At 39.2% G+C, this 14263-nt stretch overlaps 1 protein-coding gene across 1 annotated transcript in view; it reads left to right on the top strand.

Annotated features, from left to right (window-relative positions):
- Window positions 1–668: 668 nt before the first annotated feature.
- Window positions 669–14263, top strand: part of LOC107744255 (A disintegrin and metalloproteinase with thrombospondin motifs 6-like) — an 83757-nt gene continuing 70162 nt past the window's right edge. Inside the window, exons 1-6 of the mRNA XM_016557791.1 lie at window positions 669–756; window positions 2718–3082; window positions 10287–10455; window positions 10685–10902; window positions 11034–11117; window positions 12056–12201. Coding sequence (XP_016413277.1) covers window positions 669–756; window positions 2718–3082; window positions 10287–10455; window positions 10685–10902; window positions 11034–11117; window positions 12056–12201 — 1070 coding nt within the window. The remainder of the gene's footprint in view (window positions 757–2717; window positions 3083–10286; window positions 10456–10684; window positions 10903–11033; window positions 11118–12055; window positions 12202–14263) is intronic.

Genomic DNA, 14263 nt, shown 5'->3' with positions numbered 1-14263 from the left:
TGGTGAAGCTTCAGTCTGATCAGCCACCAGTCAAGTTATTTGCAACAGGTTTTTGCAGCATGGATTCATGCCTTGAGTCGGAAACAGGCAGGGCAGCTAATAGTCAAGTGCAGGTGTGAAAATGATAACCTGAAGTTACAGCATCCCACTCAACACCTATGAGCTCAGCGTTATGTGTGTGCGTGTGGGATCAAACCGGTTCAAGTCCAGATGTTACAGCTATGGAATTGCAATCTGCTCCCGATGTTTGATAAGACAAAGCATGCTTAGTATTTGCAGTTAAAGAGCTATGTTCAGTCAAAATCCATTTTAAGATCACAAACTGATAATTTTCCCCTGACAAGTTTCCCCCCTACTTTCATTCATTTCCAGGCAAACAAATGGATCGTTTGGGACAAGCTCCTAATATAGATCTGCTGTTTTGGAATAACATGAAGAGAATTCATATGGATTCTTGCCCTGCTCATGGCTGACAAAGGTGCAGGATCCAGTCACCTTTAGGAAGTCCTTTAAACCTGGGATTAAGTGTGGACTGAGATTCAAATGTGTCGAGGATGCTTGTCACGGATATGTTATGGTGCGAAGCTGGATTGATCATATCGCTTTAATCCTCTTGTAGCCTCCTCCAATCCCCCTACCCCCACCCCATGTCAGATCTTCCCTAAATTATGGAAATTTTTTGGAAGACGCTGACTTGGATATTTAGCCTGGTCTTGGCCGCTGCTGAAGCTCAGATCCTTTCATACAACTCTCAAGGTAGGTTTAATAACGTGGGGACAAAAACATATAGTGATGACTGTAGCTAACAGCTGATGTCATAGCAGCAAGCCATAACTCATTTCTGCTTACATGTCATTAAGACACTTTCAGCTCTACCCAGAGGAAACCTTTTATTGCTCAGTTATGTTTCATGTAAGTGTCAAGCTCATCTCAGATGCTTCTTCTTAGGAGAAATAAACAGATGAACAAATGAGCCAATTATTGGCATAAAGCAAGAGTACAGAGCTATAAAATAAATGTGGGTAGCATAACTCAGATGATTTGAGCTTGGGGAAAAAAATGATGAGAAACGCTGGAGTTCATTTTGAGATCTCTGGCTTTTCTCTGGCAGACTTGAGCACAGTGTGAGATGTTTTTGAGATCTCCACTGAAACGCTGTTGGAGAAAAATCAGAGCAGCAGACTTACTGATGTCTACGCCTAGGAGAAACAATTGAGACATTAAAGAGATCTTTACTAAAGAAAAAAGATTACAAAAGATCTCTTTAATATCTCAATCGTGTCTCCTAGATATTAGTGAGACTAAATAGAGAGAAAAAATGAGATTGTTGCTTGTCTCTTCTGCTTCTGATTTTTCTCCTTGAGGAAAAAAAAAGTAATCTTGTGTGTTTCCACCGGATTCCAAAAGAGATCTCAACAATGTCTCAAACTGTGCTCAAGTTTGCCAGTCCAGTGGAAAAAATTTATTGCTTTTGCAGAAGATGGTACAGAACCCTGTACATGGCATGCAGGAAAAAAATAGTAGGCTAAATCGTGCGCACGTTTTTCAGTAGCACTTTACTACGGAGCCCCGCACATGGCATGCAGGAAAAAAATTGTAGGCTAAATCGTGCGCACGATTTACTATTTAATTCCCTCGATTTATAAATTGTGCACACAATTTACTAATTTGTTCCCTCCATTTGCTAAGTTGTGCACACGATTTATAAATCGAGAGAACGAATTAGTAAATTGTGCGCACGATTTAGCAAATCAAGGGAACGAATTAGCAAATCGAGGGAACGAAATAGTAATCGTGTGCACGTTTTAGTACATCGAGGGAACGAATTAGTATTTTTTGAAGTTTTTGATTTTATTTATTTATTTTTTCTTGCATGTCATGTAAGATGGTGATCTCAGTTATGCTTCCTTTTAAGTATCACCATTGTTGCTCCTGAAAAACCTTAAGAGAAACCGTAAGACTTCTGACTTTAACTATCAAATCTGCGATTTATAAATTGTGCACACAATTTACTAATTTGTTCCCTCCATTTGCTAAGTTGTGCACACGATTTATAAATCGAGAGAACGAATTAGTAAATTGTGCGCACGATTTAGCAAATCAAGGGAACGAATTAGCAAATCGAGGGAACGAAATAGTAATCGTGTGCACGTTTTAGTACATCGAGGGAACGAATTAGTATTTTTTGAAGTTTTTGATTTTATTTATTTATTTTTTCTTGCATGTCATGTGCGGGGCTCCGTAAGATGGTGATCTCAGTTATGCTTCCTTTTAAGTATCACCATTGTTGCTCCTGAAAAACCTTAAGAGAAACCTTAAGACTTCTGACTTTAACTATCAAATCTGTCCATATTTTGAGACATTGGTTTTGATCTACTCTGAAACATCAAGAGGAGACACATTTAAAATTACTGGGAGAGAAATCCGAGAAACAGAAGTGTAACACAGAAGTCTCAATGTGCTCCCTTTAAATGTTACTGCTGTGAAGGAGAAACAATGGAGGATTCTACAGGATTAAACGTAGAAGTTTCTACAGGATTAAACGTAACTGAAACTTTTCTAAGCTGCGAAAGAGCAATCTCTGAGCATTTGATCTTTCCTCTGAGCACACCTGCCACTTACATTGCTGAAATAGCTGATTTTTGGTTTCCCATGATTACCCTCTCCTTTGTTTTGCTCACTGTTATCTCCTTCACTTTATTCCCCAAAACACAAAGCGGAATTCCTGTCCACGCTGGAGCACTATCAGCTAACAGTACCAGTGCGGGTAAATGAGAGGGGCCAGTTCATGAGTTACACTGTGAAGCATTACAGGCCTGGTCGGCGGCGACGTGGACTGGACCAGGCTGAGCTGGACCACACTGAGACCAGGCTTTTTTACAAACTCTCAGCCTACGGCAAGCACTTTCACCTGAACCTGACACTCAACCCCATCCTGGTTTCTAAACATTTCACGGTAGAGTACTGGGGCAAAGACGGACTAGACTGGCAGCATTCAGTGGTCGATAACTGCCACTATGTTGGATACCTACTGGATCAATATAGCACTACAAAAGTGGCATTGAGCAACTGCAAAGGCTTGGTGAGTACATCCGTCTTTGAAAATCTTCATGCTTTTGGGTGTATGAGAGGGTAAGTAACATTTGCTATCTTTAGATGTACCAAAAGAGCCTTCTGATTTGTCCGGAATTTGTAATATTTGTAGCAAGCTGTTTTTCTCCAAAATACCTCAGGAAAAGCACACTGTTTTCTGCATAAAAGAACAGATTGGAAATTGCACATTCAGGCAGGGATATGAAAGCATGCTGGCCAACGACATATGGAATATGCATTGCATTTTATTGCCCACATATCTAAAGATCTTCAGCTGAAGTGTTTACTTCCTCAGAGGGCCACATACTTGCTGACTTAGCCTTCTTTATGTGACTGATACGCTGTCCTTACTGTGGATGATTATTTCTAAACCACGTGCATTGTTGCGGAGATGTGCTATTACTTTTAGCCATCAAACTTTTAATCTTCACCTGGCAAAGAAATAGGTGAAGAAGGGACCCAAGCAGTGTCTATGGACTAGAATATCATAGAGACTTGGGTGGGCTCTTTTGAATTGGGCTAGTGAGCAACCAGCTACCAACCACCCAGAACACACAGTTTAGAATTAGTGCTGTCAATCGATTAAAAAAAAAGTTTCTGAAATTAATCACGATTAATCCCACCCAACATTAGTTTTTAAATATACTTTTATATTGCAATAATTTCACATTCTGTCTTTCAAATTAACGTAGAAACAACATAAAGACAGTATATGTTTAATGGCATCTTTTTTATGACTAAAGGTGAGTATTACTGAGACCAATACTACTGATGTTACTAGGAAATTGTTCTTTTTCCCAATTATTTAACTATTGACTATACATTGACTATACACATCAACTGTTGGCTATTATTTTAACATTTATTAGTTAAACAATAACAACTTCTAATTTAAGTAAACTTAAAGCAATACTCGCATAAACCTATTATAATAAATGTCATATTTACCTGTGCCCTTCAGCAGGTAGGAAATACATAGAAATTGAATAAAGTTATCAAACACTAAATTCTAAATTAAATGTAGAGGAATCCTTAAAGCTACAAAAGTTATTGATTTCCTCCTTTTCCTTTTGTTCCTTGATTAACAGACATCACAGCAGCTGGGTTATTAGGTTATTTGGCTGCTATTACTTTAAGAGCTGCCGCTGTTGAAAGTGACATGAATATGACACACATGCTCGTTGTTTCATTCGCACTTTAATATGAAATGATACAGGCTACAGTGTGCGCCGTCATATTTGTGCATGCAATTGAAGAGCACGTGCTACGAGCACAGTATAACAGGACAGGACAGGACAGGACGAAAGGACAGGAAGATTAATTTTTACTGATATATGGCCTGACAAAATCTCATCTGACCGCATGCGGTTCGCTGTTGTTCTACTGAAGCTCCTCTTCACCTGTACCATTTCTGCGCGCATTTGACTAGTGCCTGGTGCTGAGGGGAAGTGGAGTGCGCGTCTGAAAAGTCTCCTGTTTGATGTGGTCGTAAAGACATTCTGCGTCTAAATAAACGCAATTCTTGTCAAGAAAAAATAGACAGAAGCAGCAGTTGTGGTGAGTGGGGTGGCCAACCCTTGCTCCGCCCCTGCGAAATAATGTGTTTTTTGAACATTAAAGCATGTCAACATATTCTGTTACACCAAATACACAAAATAATGATCTTTAAAAAAGCATCATATGACCCCTTTAAATATTTTTAATGCCGTTAAACTGGAAAAATTAATGCCTGCATTAACATGCTCATTTTGACAGCACTATTTAGAATACATGGCAAAATTCCAAAAGTTCAGGTGTCCTGAACACTGCTATTGGTTGGACAAACAGATAGTCCTGTCCCCAACTCACGCTATTGGTTGAATCAGTGTTGCTATGCTGGGAAGCTCAAACAAGTAGAGCAATGTTTTGATAACATCAAATTGTTTACACTTTTTGGGAAAGTCAACCAAATGTTGACTACAAATCCTTATAGTTGTCGGTGCATTTTAAGCTCAGATAGGTGAAAGGATTTTAACAATGAAAAGTGTCCATATCAATGTCTTGCTCAGCAGTTTAACAGCAGAGCTTCAGGCATTGTCCAGAATGAGTCAGCATGTCTACATCACATTAATAAAGCTTAGGCAGCTTCAAGAAACTTATGCCTCATGTGCGACTAACACGAGAGAGAGAGAGAGAGAGAGAGAGGGAGAGAGAGCTTAAAGCGCCTCGTCTGTTTTGCTGTTCTTATCTATGTCCCTGTCTCTGTGTACACGGCTGCTTCTGCTCACTGTTAAAGTGACTGCTGAGTGACAGCAAAATATTAGCTTAGCTGTCTCTCCGCATCGGGCTTGAATCCCTCCTGCACCTGCAAGCCCTTTGCCAGCTGATTCCTATCTCACGCTGAGCATTTCATCTGGTGGGGACTTTGATGTTGCTTAACTAAACCGCACTCCACACGGTTGCTGTGAAACGTGGCTTCCTGTGATGCAATGCGATTATCGAAATGTTAGATCACGGCTCTAGCTAGCATAAACTAGCGTGACCCTGCAAATTTCCTTGACAACTCACTTCTGTAACTTTACTGCAGAAAGAATGAATTCATTGTTTTGAGGTCTTGCAGGACATTTAGCATTTGTGAATGTAACAAAGTTCGTAGTTCGGGAAGAAGGATGCGGGAACCGGCGAACATTCAAACATAATTTTAATAATAAAATAAACACAAAATACCGCCCCTCTCGTCACATACCCCCATTGCCCCTCGCAGGCCGGGGGGTACTCCCGAGACTGCGCTCTACTCCGGGGGAGCCGATCACGGTGGCCGCGGCTGCCTGGGTGTAAGGACAGACAGACGAGGCGAGAGAAAAGGAGATGGAAGGATGAGGAGAGACAGAGACGAGAGAGGGGAGAGAGGGAAAAAAATAATTCTTGTTCCGGTTCCCAGACACACTGCCGCTCGGCCCTCCACCAACTGGGTAAACTCTTCCGTGATGCCTGGCGGTGGCACTGGATAGCCCTCGGTGGACGGCCTCCGGGTTCGGGCAGCCGGCAGGAGTCCACCGTTCCCTGCTCCTGGCAGCGTGTCCCTCCTTCCTTCCGGGTTTCGGCACCAATGTAACACAGTTCGTATTTTGGGAAGAAGGAGGCAGGAACCGGCAAACATTCAAACATAATTTTAATAATAAAATAAATGCAAAATACCGCGACAGCCCCTCACGGACGACTGCCGCGCACAAACAGAACCAAAACACTAAATAAAATCCAGGCCTGGTCCTCTCTCGTCTTGCACTGTCGTCACTCCTCCTTTTATCCTTCCGGAGCTCCTCCGTGGGACTCGAGACTCCTCCGTTCCCACGGCTCTCGGCCCCGCCCCACTCGTCACAGTGAACAATTCGGTTGAACGCTGCTATGTGATAAATATATATATGAGACATTTTTCCAAATACCCCAGAAGAAACAGTCATACAGGTTTGGAACAATTTGACTAAATTGTGAACTATTCCCTTGAAATAGCTTTAGCGTAGTTACATTTAACTACTTTTCCAAATGCTTGACTGTCGTTTAAGTACTTTAAACTATGAGTAGCTTGTATCTTGGCAAGATTCAGTTTTAAAGTAGCATCCCCATCACTGGAAGCTAGACTACAGTCGTGCATGTTGTGTCTTTAACTTGACGAGAGACTGAGAGGAAAATGCCCAAGAGATCCGGCCCTGTGCAATTACCTTAAACTGGGGTGTTCATGTGGGAGGACAGGCCTCGATATTGGATTCCACCCTGGTATCAGCAGCACCCTTGCATAAATCTATGAGAATTTAGAGTGGCTCTGCTGGTCCTGAGGCATTTCCTGCAGCCACTGTGTCTGCGTGCAAACACAAAACCCTCTAAACCGCCGTGCAGACCTATAGTTTCAGGAGTTCAGTAAACTGCAAGCCTGTAGAGATCTTTACCTGACTCCTCAGTTGGATATTGCAAGAGATGATGGAATGATGATTTAAAGAATTTTCAATACACCTTAGGCTCACTCAGCAGCATTTGTGACATGGTGTTGATTACTACGGTAATTTATTTCTTGTTCCTTAATTTGTAAGAACCATCTCAATGGCAGTTGTTTGGCTGGCACATGACCTACATGATTAATATTAGGAATTTAATCGTTTTAGCTTTTGTGAGAAGCTTTTGAATTTTGCCAGTGTTCAGAATGTGGAGAACGTAATTTATATGATAATATATTAAATCAGTTTAACAAGGTTATTTACACTGCGCTCTCTCGTCTCGTATAATACATCTTTTTAATTACTTAAAAAAATTCAGTTGTGATTCGTGCTCAAAAATCAGAAATTTTTATTTTATTTTACCCTTGTTGATTTGTGCTTAATAGGTGAAAGTGTAGTAATTATGATGAAATTTCTCAAATGACATAATTGCGGGTAGAATTTTTGAGGATAAATAATTGTGATTATCAGTAACTATTATGCAGTGTAACATGATCATTAAATCGTTTTCAACCAAAACCATAAAACTTTATGAATTTTGCCCATTTTACATGACAACAGTGTTTTAGTGGCCTGAAAATGCTAATTTTTGAAAATGGGTTTAGAAGTCCAAGTTTTTGAAAATAATAAGTTATCGTCTCAGGGTAAACTAAACACTCAATTACACTACAATTACATTACAAAAGCGGTTTTCTATGTTTCACTATGTGTAGTTACTGCATTTTGGCTTTATAGGTTTGTATAATATAATGAAAACAATATTTTGTCGGAATGTACAGCTACATTGAAGTTGCCAATGGAGAAGAAGGCTCTTTGCCTAACAGCATCTACCAGTAGGCTAACAAGCAAAAATTGCATTTACAGTATTGGACTTACTATGGAATTTTCTCTGAAATTTTCTAATTCTTTGTCATTTTATTGTGGTGGTCTTTTCCTTTTGTCTGTAAAGGTCGAAAATTTCTACACAAATCTTATGTTAACACTTAAGTAAGTGTAAACATAATGTTGAGGTTTTACAAACTAAGGGATGTGAAGCGTGAATTCTTTTCTGCCACAAATGCTGTCCAAAAAGCTTACTTGAGATTGCTGTAAGACCTCAGATCAGGCATCTATCTTATCATTTCACATGATTTAGGACACAACGTGCTTTTAAATGTTTTTTTTGCTGTATTGATTACCATTTGTATAACCACAGTTTTACTACAAATGCTATGGTTAAACTATGGTTAGTTTAGAAAAAACATGGTTAATTTGTGGTTACCATGGATTAACTATAGTAGTCATGGTTTTTGTGACTTCATTTGTAGTAAAAACCATGGTTAATATTTCGTAAGGTTTGATATCTGATATCATCAAGTTTGATCTGTCCCAATGGCTGGGCTCAAATGAAAGTAAAAGCAACGCTTTTACAAACATAATGTTCCACCTCTTGCCATTAAACCAACCAGATTACCAACACAAAAGCTTTAGGCTGTAGTCCACAAGAAATTTCAAACAGCTCTGCTTTATCAGGTCTGGAATATTAGGCTTTTCTCCACAATCCTCCTTTAGTCAGAATAAAGAACGAGACAGTTGTAATGATGCTAAAATGTTATATTATGATTGTTGCGGCCAAAGGTACTGGCTCACCATACTTCATAAATTGAGATCTCTGCATTGCTTCAGTCATTTTATTGAAACCAAAAATGGAAAAACAATCCTTTGAATGCCTCAGCAGTTTTCGCCGTGCATCACACAGCATACGGCTTATATCAACTGCGCTTTTGTTTTGCGTGTGCAGCGTTGGCTATTTCTTTGTAAAGATTTAATTGGTCTCATTGTGGAGTTTTACAGACTTGGAGAACATGCCAGCATTTTTTTTATTCTTCTTTTTCTATAAACACATTTCTGAGGCTCTTTTTGAATTTATGTTAAATTGGGGGTGTTCAAGGGCGCAGGTCTGTGTGCTTTGGTTCCTGTCCCAGTAATTACAGTGTTGTTCTTTATGTAATTGGTGGTTTTTGAGTGATTGATTTGATTTGTATTGTGGCATGTTTTGGCATTTGCTTGCAATGCTGAATGATATGAATTACTTGAAATAATATGAGTAATAGTTATCTGAGTTCTGGTTTGTATTTCAACAGCATGAATATATTTGTAGAGATGATACGCATGTGATACGGCCATTAAAATGCATGAATTTACAACCTCGTCCTTGACATTGCAAATGGAATATTTCAAACCTTGTCAATGAACATATTTTCTTGTTTTTCCTGTGTGCTTTTTGTGTAACCCATCATTTTCTCTTTTCTTATCAAGCATGGTGTCATAACCACAGAGGACGAGCAATATTTAATAGAGCCATTAAAAAATATATCCAGAAATTTCAGTGATGTCAACCACGATGGACAACCACATGTTATTTATAAAAAGGCTTCCATTCCTTTTCTGCAAGAGCCAAGCGAGGAGTTCAGCTGTGGTGTTTCAGGTTGGTAAACCTCCATTTGGCCACATTGTGACATAAACAGCTATAGATAGCAGTTTAGGAAATGATGGTCAGTGGTTCAGGTTTGGCTGGAAGTCTCTGCAAACAGCTTCGGCATAAACGTTGAGTTAAGATCTACTTCAGCTAAACCTCATTTTACTATCAATTGAACTGCTAATGAATCACTTTTTGATGAAAATGTGAACCATTTTTGTTTTCCATAGACCTCACAATAAACAGGACACCTCGCTACGATACCAATCCTGAAGCAAACACACCTTACCCGGCCACGGACAGCAACAGCTCGATGGGTGGCCACCGCCAGCGGCGTTCTGTCAGCTCTGAACGCTTTGTGGAGACCCTAGTGGTGGCGGACAAAATGATGGTTGGCTACCATGGTCGCAAAGACATCGAGCACTACATTAATTACAGTGTTGTTCTTTATGTAATTGGTGGTTTTTGAGTGATTTATCTCATTGATTTGTATTGTGGCGTGTTTTTGCATTTGCTTGCAATGCTGAATGATATGAATTGCTTGAAATAATATGAGTAATAGTTATCTACATTCTGGTATGTATTTTAACAGCATTAATATATTTGTAGAGATGATAAGCATGTGATACGGCCATTAAAATGCATGAATTTACAACCTCGTCCTTGACATTGCAAATGGAATATTTCAAACCTTGTCAATGAACATATTTTCTTGTTTTTCATATGTGCTTTTTGTGTAACCTACCATTTTCTCTTTTCTTATCAAGCATGGTGTCATAACCACAGAGGACGAGCAATATTTAATAGAGCCATTAAAAAATATATCCAGAAATTTCAGTGATGTCAACCACGAAGGACAACCACATGTTATTTATAAAAAGACTTCCATTCCTTCTCTGCAAGAGCCAAGCGAGGAGTTCAGCTGTGGTGTTTCAGGTTGGTAAACCTCCATTTGGCCACATTGTGGCATAAACAGCTATAGATAGCAGTTTAGGAAATGATGGTCAGTGGTTCAGGTTTGGCTGGAAGTCTCTGCAAACAGCCTCGGCATGAACGTTGAGTGAAGATCTACTCTAAAGTTCAGCTAAACCTCATTTTACTATCAATTGAACTGCTAATGAATCACTTTTTGATGATAACGTGAACCATTTTTGTTATCTTTCAGACCTCACAATAAACCGGACACCCAGCTACGATACCAATCCTGAAGCAAACCCACCTTACCCGGCCACGGACGGCGACAGCTCGATGGGTGGCCACCGCCAGCGACGTTCTGTCAGCTCTGAACGCTTTGTGGAGACCCTAGTGGTGGCAGACAAAATGATGGTTGGCTACCATGGTCGCAAAGACATCGAGCACTACATCCTGTCCGTAATGAATATTGTAAGTTTGGTCCTGCTTTTCTCATGTGTATTTGTCTCCAATGTGCGTTTTATTCCCTTTTAAGGGTACGTGAGAAGAACTCGAACAGCATTTGGCTGACTTTGTGTCTTTTCTTCTTTTCTGGAGGTCAGGTTGCCAAACTTTACCGTGATGCCAGTCTTGGAAACGTTGTGAACATTATTGTAACCCGACTGATTGTTCTGACAGAAGATCAGGTGAGTGTTGCAGAAGTCGATCGTTGACCCAAAAATGACAATTCTGTCATTGCTTACTCAACCTCATGTCGTTCCAAACCTGTATGACTTACTCTCTTCTTTGAAACACAAAAGAAGATATTTTGAAGAATGTTCATGGTCTTTCGGACCCCATTAGCTTTTACTGTAAGGACGAAAAACAATGAGACTTCATTTTTGTGTATTACAGAAGAAAGAAAGTCATACACATTTAGAATGGCATGAGGATGAGTAAACAATGAAGAGTTTTCATTTTTGGGTGAACTATCCCTTTAATGGTGCAATTCTTCAAGAATAAACAGTTTATAGTGTACAGCTGCATTTTGGTTTTGCTAAAGGTCAATGTATTTCGATAGTACTTCTTGAGGCTAGACTAGTGTGATATTTTTCCCTAGTCTCACGCACATGCACACTATTCATCGTTCTTGTCTTTCGTCTGCATTAGCATTAAATGAGTGTGAGCTCAGAGTATTTTTAGAAGCTTAGAAGCACACCTCACGGTAGTCTGCTGTTTTATTGCCCCGAAAAAGACAGATGGAATCATGAATCGTCTGACCACTTTTAAAGATAAAAGTTATTCGAACAGATATGCCTAGACATTGTCCCTGAGGGAAACTTTGTAAAAGATTTTACGTTAATGTCTTTAATGAGAGAGCTAGGGCGTTTGTCTATGTTTTTTTGTTCTTGGAAGAGTCCAATAACTCTTCCCAGACTGGGAAACCAACCAAAAGATCCAACTAGGTCTAAGATGATTTCATAAGAGCTACAATTCACATTGTACCAGCCAAATAACATATAATATATTAAATAAAATATATACACAACACGCCGAAGCATCCTTTGGCGTATTGTGACTTGTCAACTTGCTGTGGATCAGATTTTGTTGCATTGATACGTTGCATTGGTTTTTTATGTTGCAGCCCAACTTGGAGATAAACCACCATGCAGACAAATCTCTAGACAGCTTCTGTAAATGGCAGAAATCCATTCTTTCCCATCAGGGAGATGGAAACAGTATCCCAGAGAACGGGATCGCCCATCACGACAATGCTGTTCTCATTACCAGGTCGGTTACTATTATTTCCATCTGATTTCTGGAGTACTGCGTGGTTGAGGTTGGGGATATGGTTAGGATTGGGTTTGTTTGAAAGGAATGTTGTTTCAGGGCCAAGATGTTGATTCAGGAACACATCCCACTTGGTCACCAACACGTCATTTGTTCAAAATCATGATTGACGACAACTAAACTTTACTTTAAGGACCAATTCTCACTATTAACTAGCATGCATATCACTAGCACATTGGGTTTTTATTAGTAGTTATAAAGCACATATTAATGCCTTATTCTGCATGACCATATTTGAGATCCCTAATCCTACCCCATACCTAAACTTATATGGTTAGGATTGGGTTTGTTTGAAAGGAATGTTGTTTCAGGGCCAAGATGTTGATTCAGGAACACATCCCACTTGGTCACCAACACGTCATTTGTTCAAAATCATGATTGACGACAACTAAACTTTACTTTAAGGACCAATTCTCACTATTAACTAGCATGCATATCACTAGCACATTGGGTTTTTATTAGTAGTTATAAAGCACATATTAATGCCTTATTCTGCATGACCATATTTGAGATCCCTAATCCTACCCCATACCTAAACTTAACAGCTACCTTAGTAACTATTAATAAGCAGCAAATTAGGAGTTTATTGAGACAAAAGTTGTAGTTAATAGTTAGTTAATAGTGAGAATGGGACCTTAAAATAAAGTAGAGTATATATATATTCAATGCTTAATCCACAACCTAAAGAATGTTAGCTAATACATGTTAGCTGTCTGAAAGTGCAAATACTTCATTTTCACACCTCACTTTATAAAATTGTCACATTTCCTATTCAGTCTGACTATAACATTAGTTAACTAGTTAAGAACATCTGTTTAAACTACCAACATCACCTTGAATTGTTACAGTTGCTTTGATATTTTTGATATTTTGACAGCGTAACCCAGCAAACTAAACGTGTCTTGTTGAAAATTGTTTTTATTGACTTGAGGTCATCTTTTTAATTTCCTAAGCTAAATTTTTCTTTGAGTCAGTCTGTGTTTGTTAAATACATACCCTTCTGCAATCCCTGCCTTAATTCATTCTATTTATCCAGGAGCTCAAAACGTCTTGCAGTAGTTGTTTCAGTGATTAGTTTGTGGGCGATCAATCAGCTAAACTGCGGACAGCTCTGTGATTTTACATTTTTTACTAACTTCCTCAATTTAGCTCGATTAGAGAAGACAGGCTTGTTTTAGGGTTGGTTGACATTTTGGCATTTAAGTTTGACAGTTTGAACTGGAAGCATATATTGGGTGGGTCGTTTACAACTGAGACTAAACTGGTTATTAATGTCATTGTTAATTGGTGTTCACTGAGGCATGACTGTGTGGTTTGGACAGGTGCAAGCCTTGACACCGTCAGCCGATACTGTAGACGTCACTCCTTGAGCAGAGGTTATTGGATATTTCTGTTTATACACATAATTTGTTTGACTTCTTAGTGTTTTGCTAAACATGTGGAGCCCAAACAACTTTTCGAATTGACTGAAATGGGCGGTGCGTCTGATGCTAGTCTACAGAAAGTTTCATTTTAAGTTTATTTCTTCAGACCAGACACAAATCTGCCAAAGTAAGCCAGGCGGTAAACAACTAGCCGTTGTCCTGCTAATTTCTGGCAGACTGGTTTTGAATATGGCAAACAAGCCCCGCTAGTTTGCCGCTATAAATGGATTTCATTCTGAATTAAGTGCAGCTTTAAACTTTAGTCAGAGAATTTTCCTTTCAGAAAGACAGGGAAACATTTGTGTAATGCTAAATTTGTTGGAGGAATTGACATTTCATATTTCAGTTAAATATAAATGACTCCAAAGCTCATATTGTATTCTTTGGATCCACAGCTGTTGTTTTAAGAGATCCGTTCTGATTGTTTGAGGCTTTACTCAAGAAACGAACAATAGTCAAACGGTGGATAGCTATTATATCCCAAGCCAAAAATGTTCATTAGCTCTTAAGGCGGTGTGTGGAACCTGTATATAGAGACATGCAGAGTTTTTGGCGTCTCCAAATCAAATTTATTTAGG

This window comes from Sinocyclocheilus rhinocerous, unplaced genomic scaffold, assembly GCF_001515625.1.
Source record: "Sinocyclocheilus rhinocerous isolate Xijiao unplaced genomic scaffold, SAMN03320098_v1.1 scaffold317, whole genome shotgun sequence".
In the NCBI taxonomy this organism is placed as follows: Eukaryota; Metazoa; Chordata; class Actinopteri; order Cypriniformes; family Cyprinidae; genus Sinocyclocheilus; species Sinocyclocheilus rhinocerous.
This window is presented reverse-complemented; position numbering and strand designations above follow the sequence as displayed.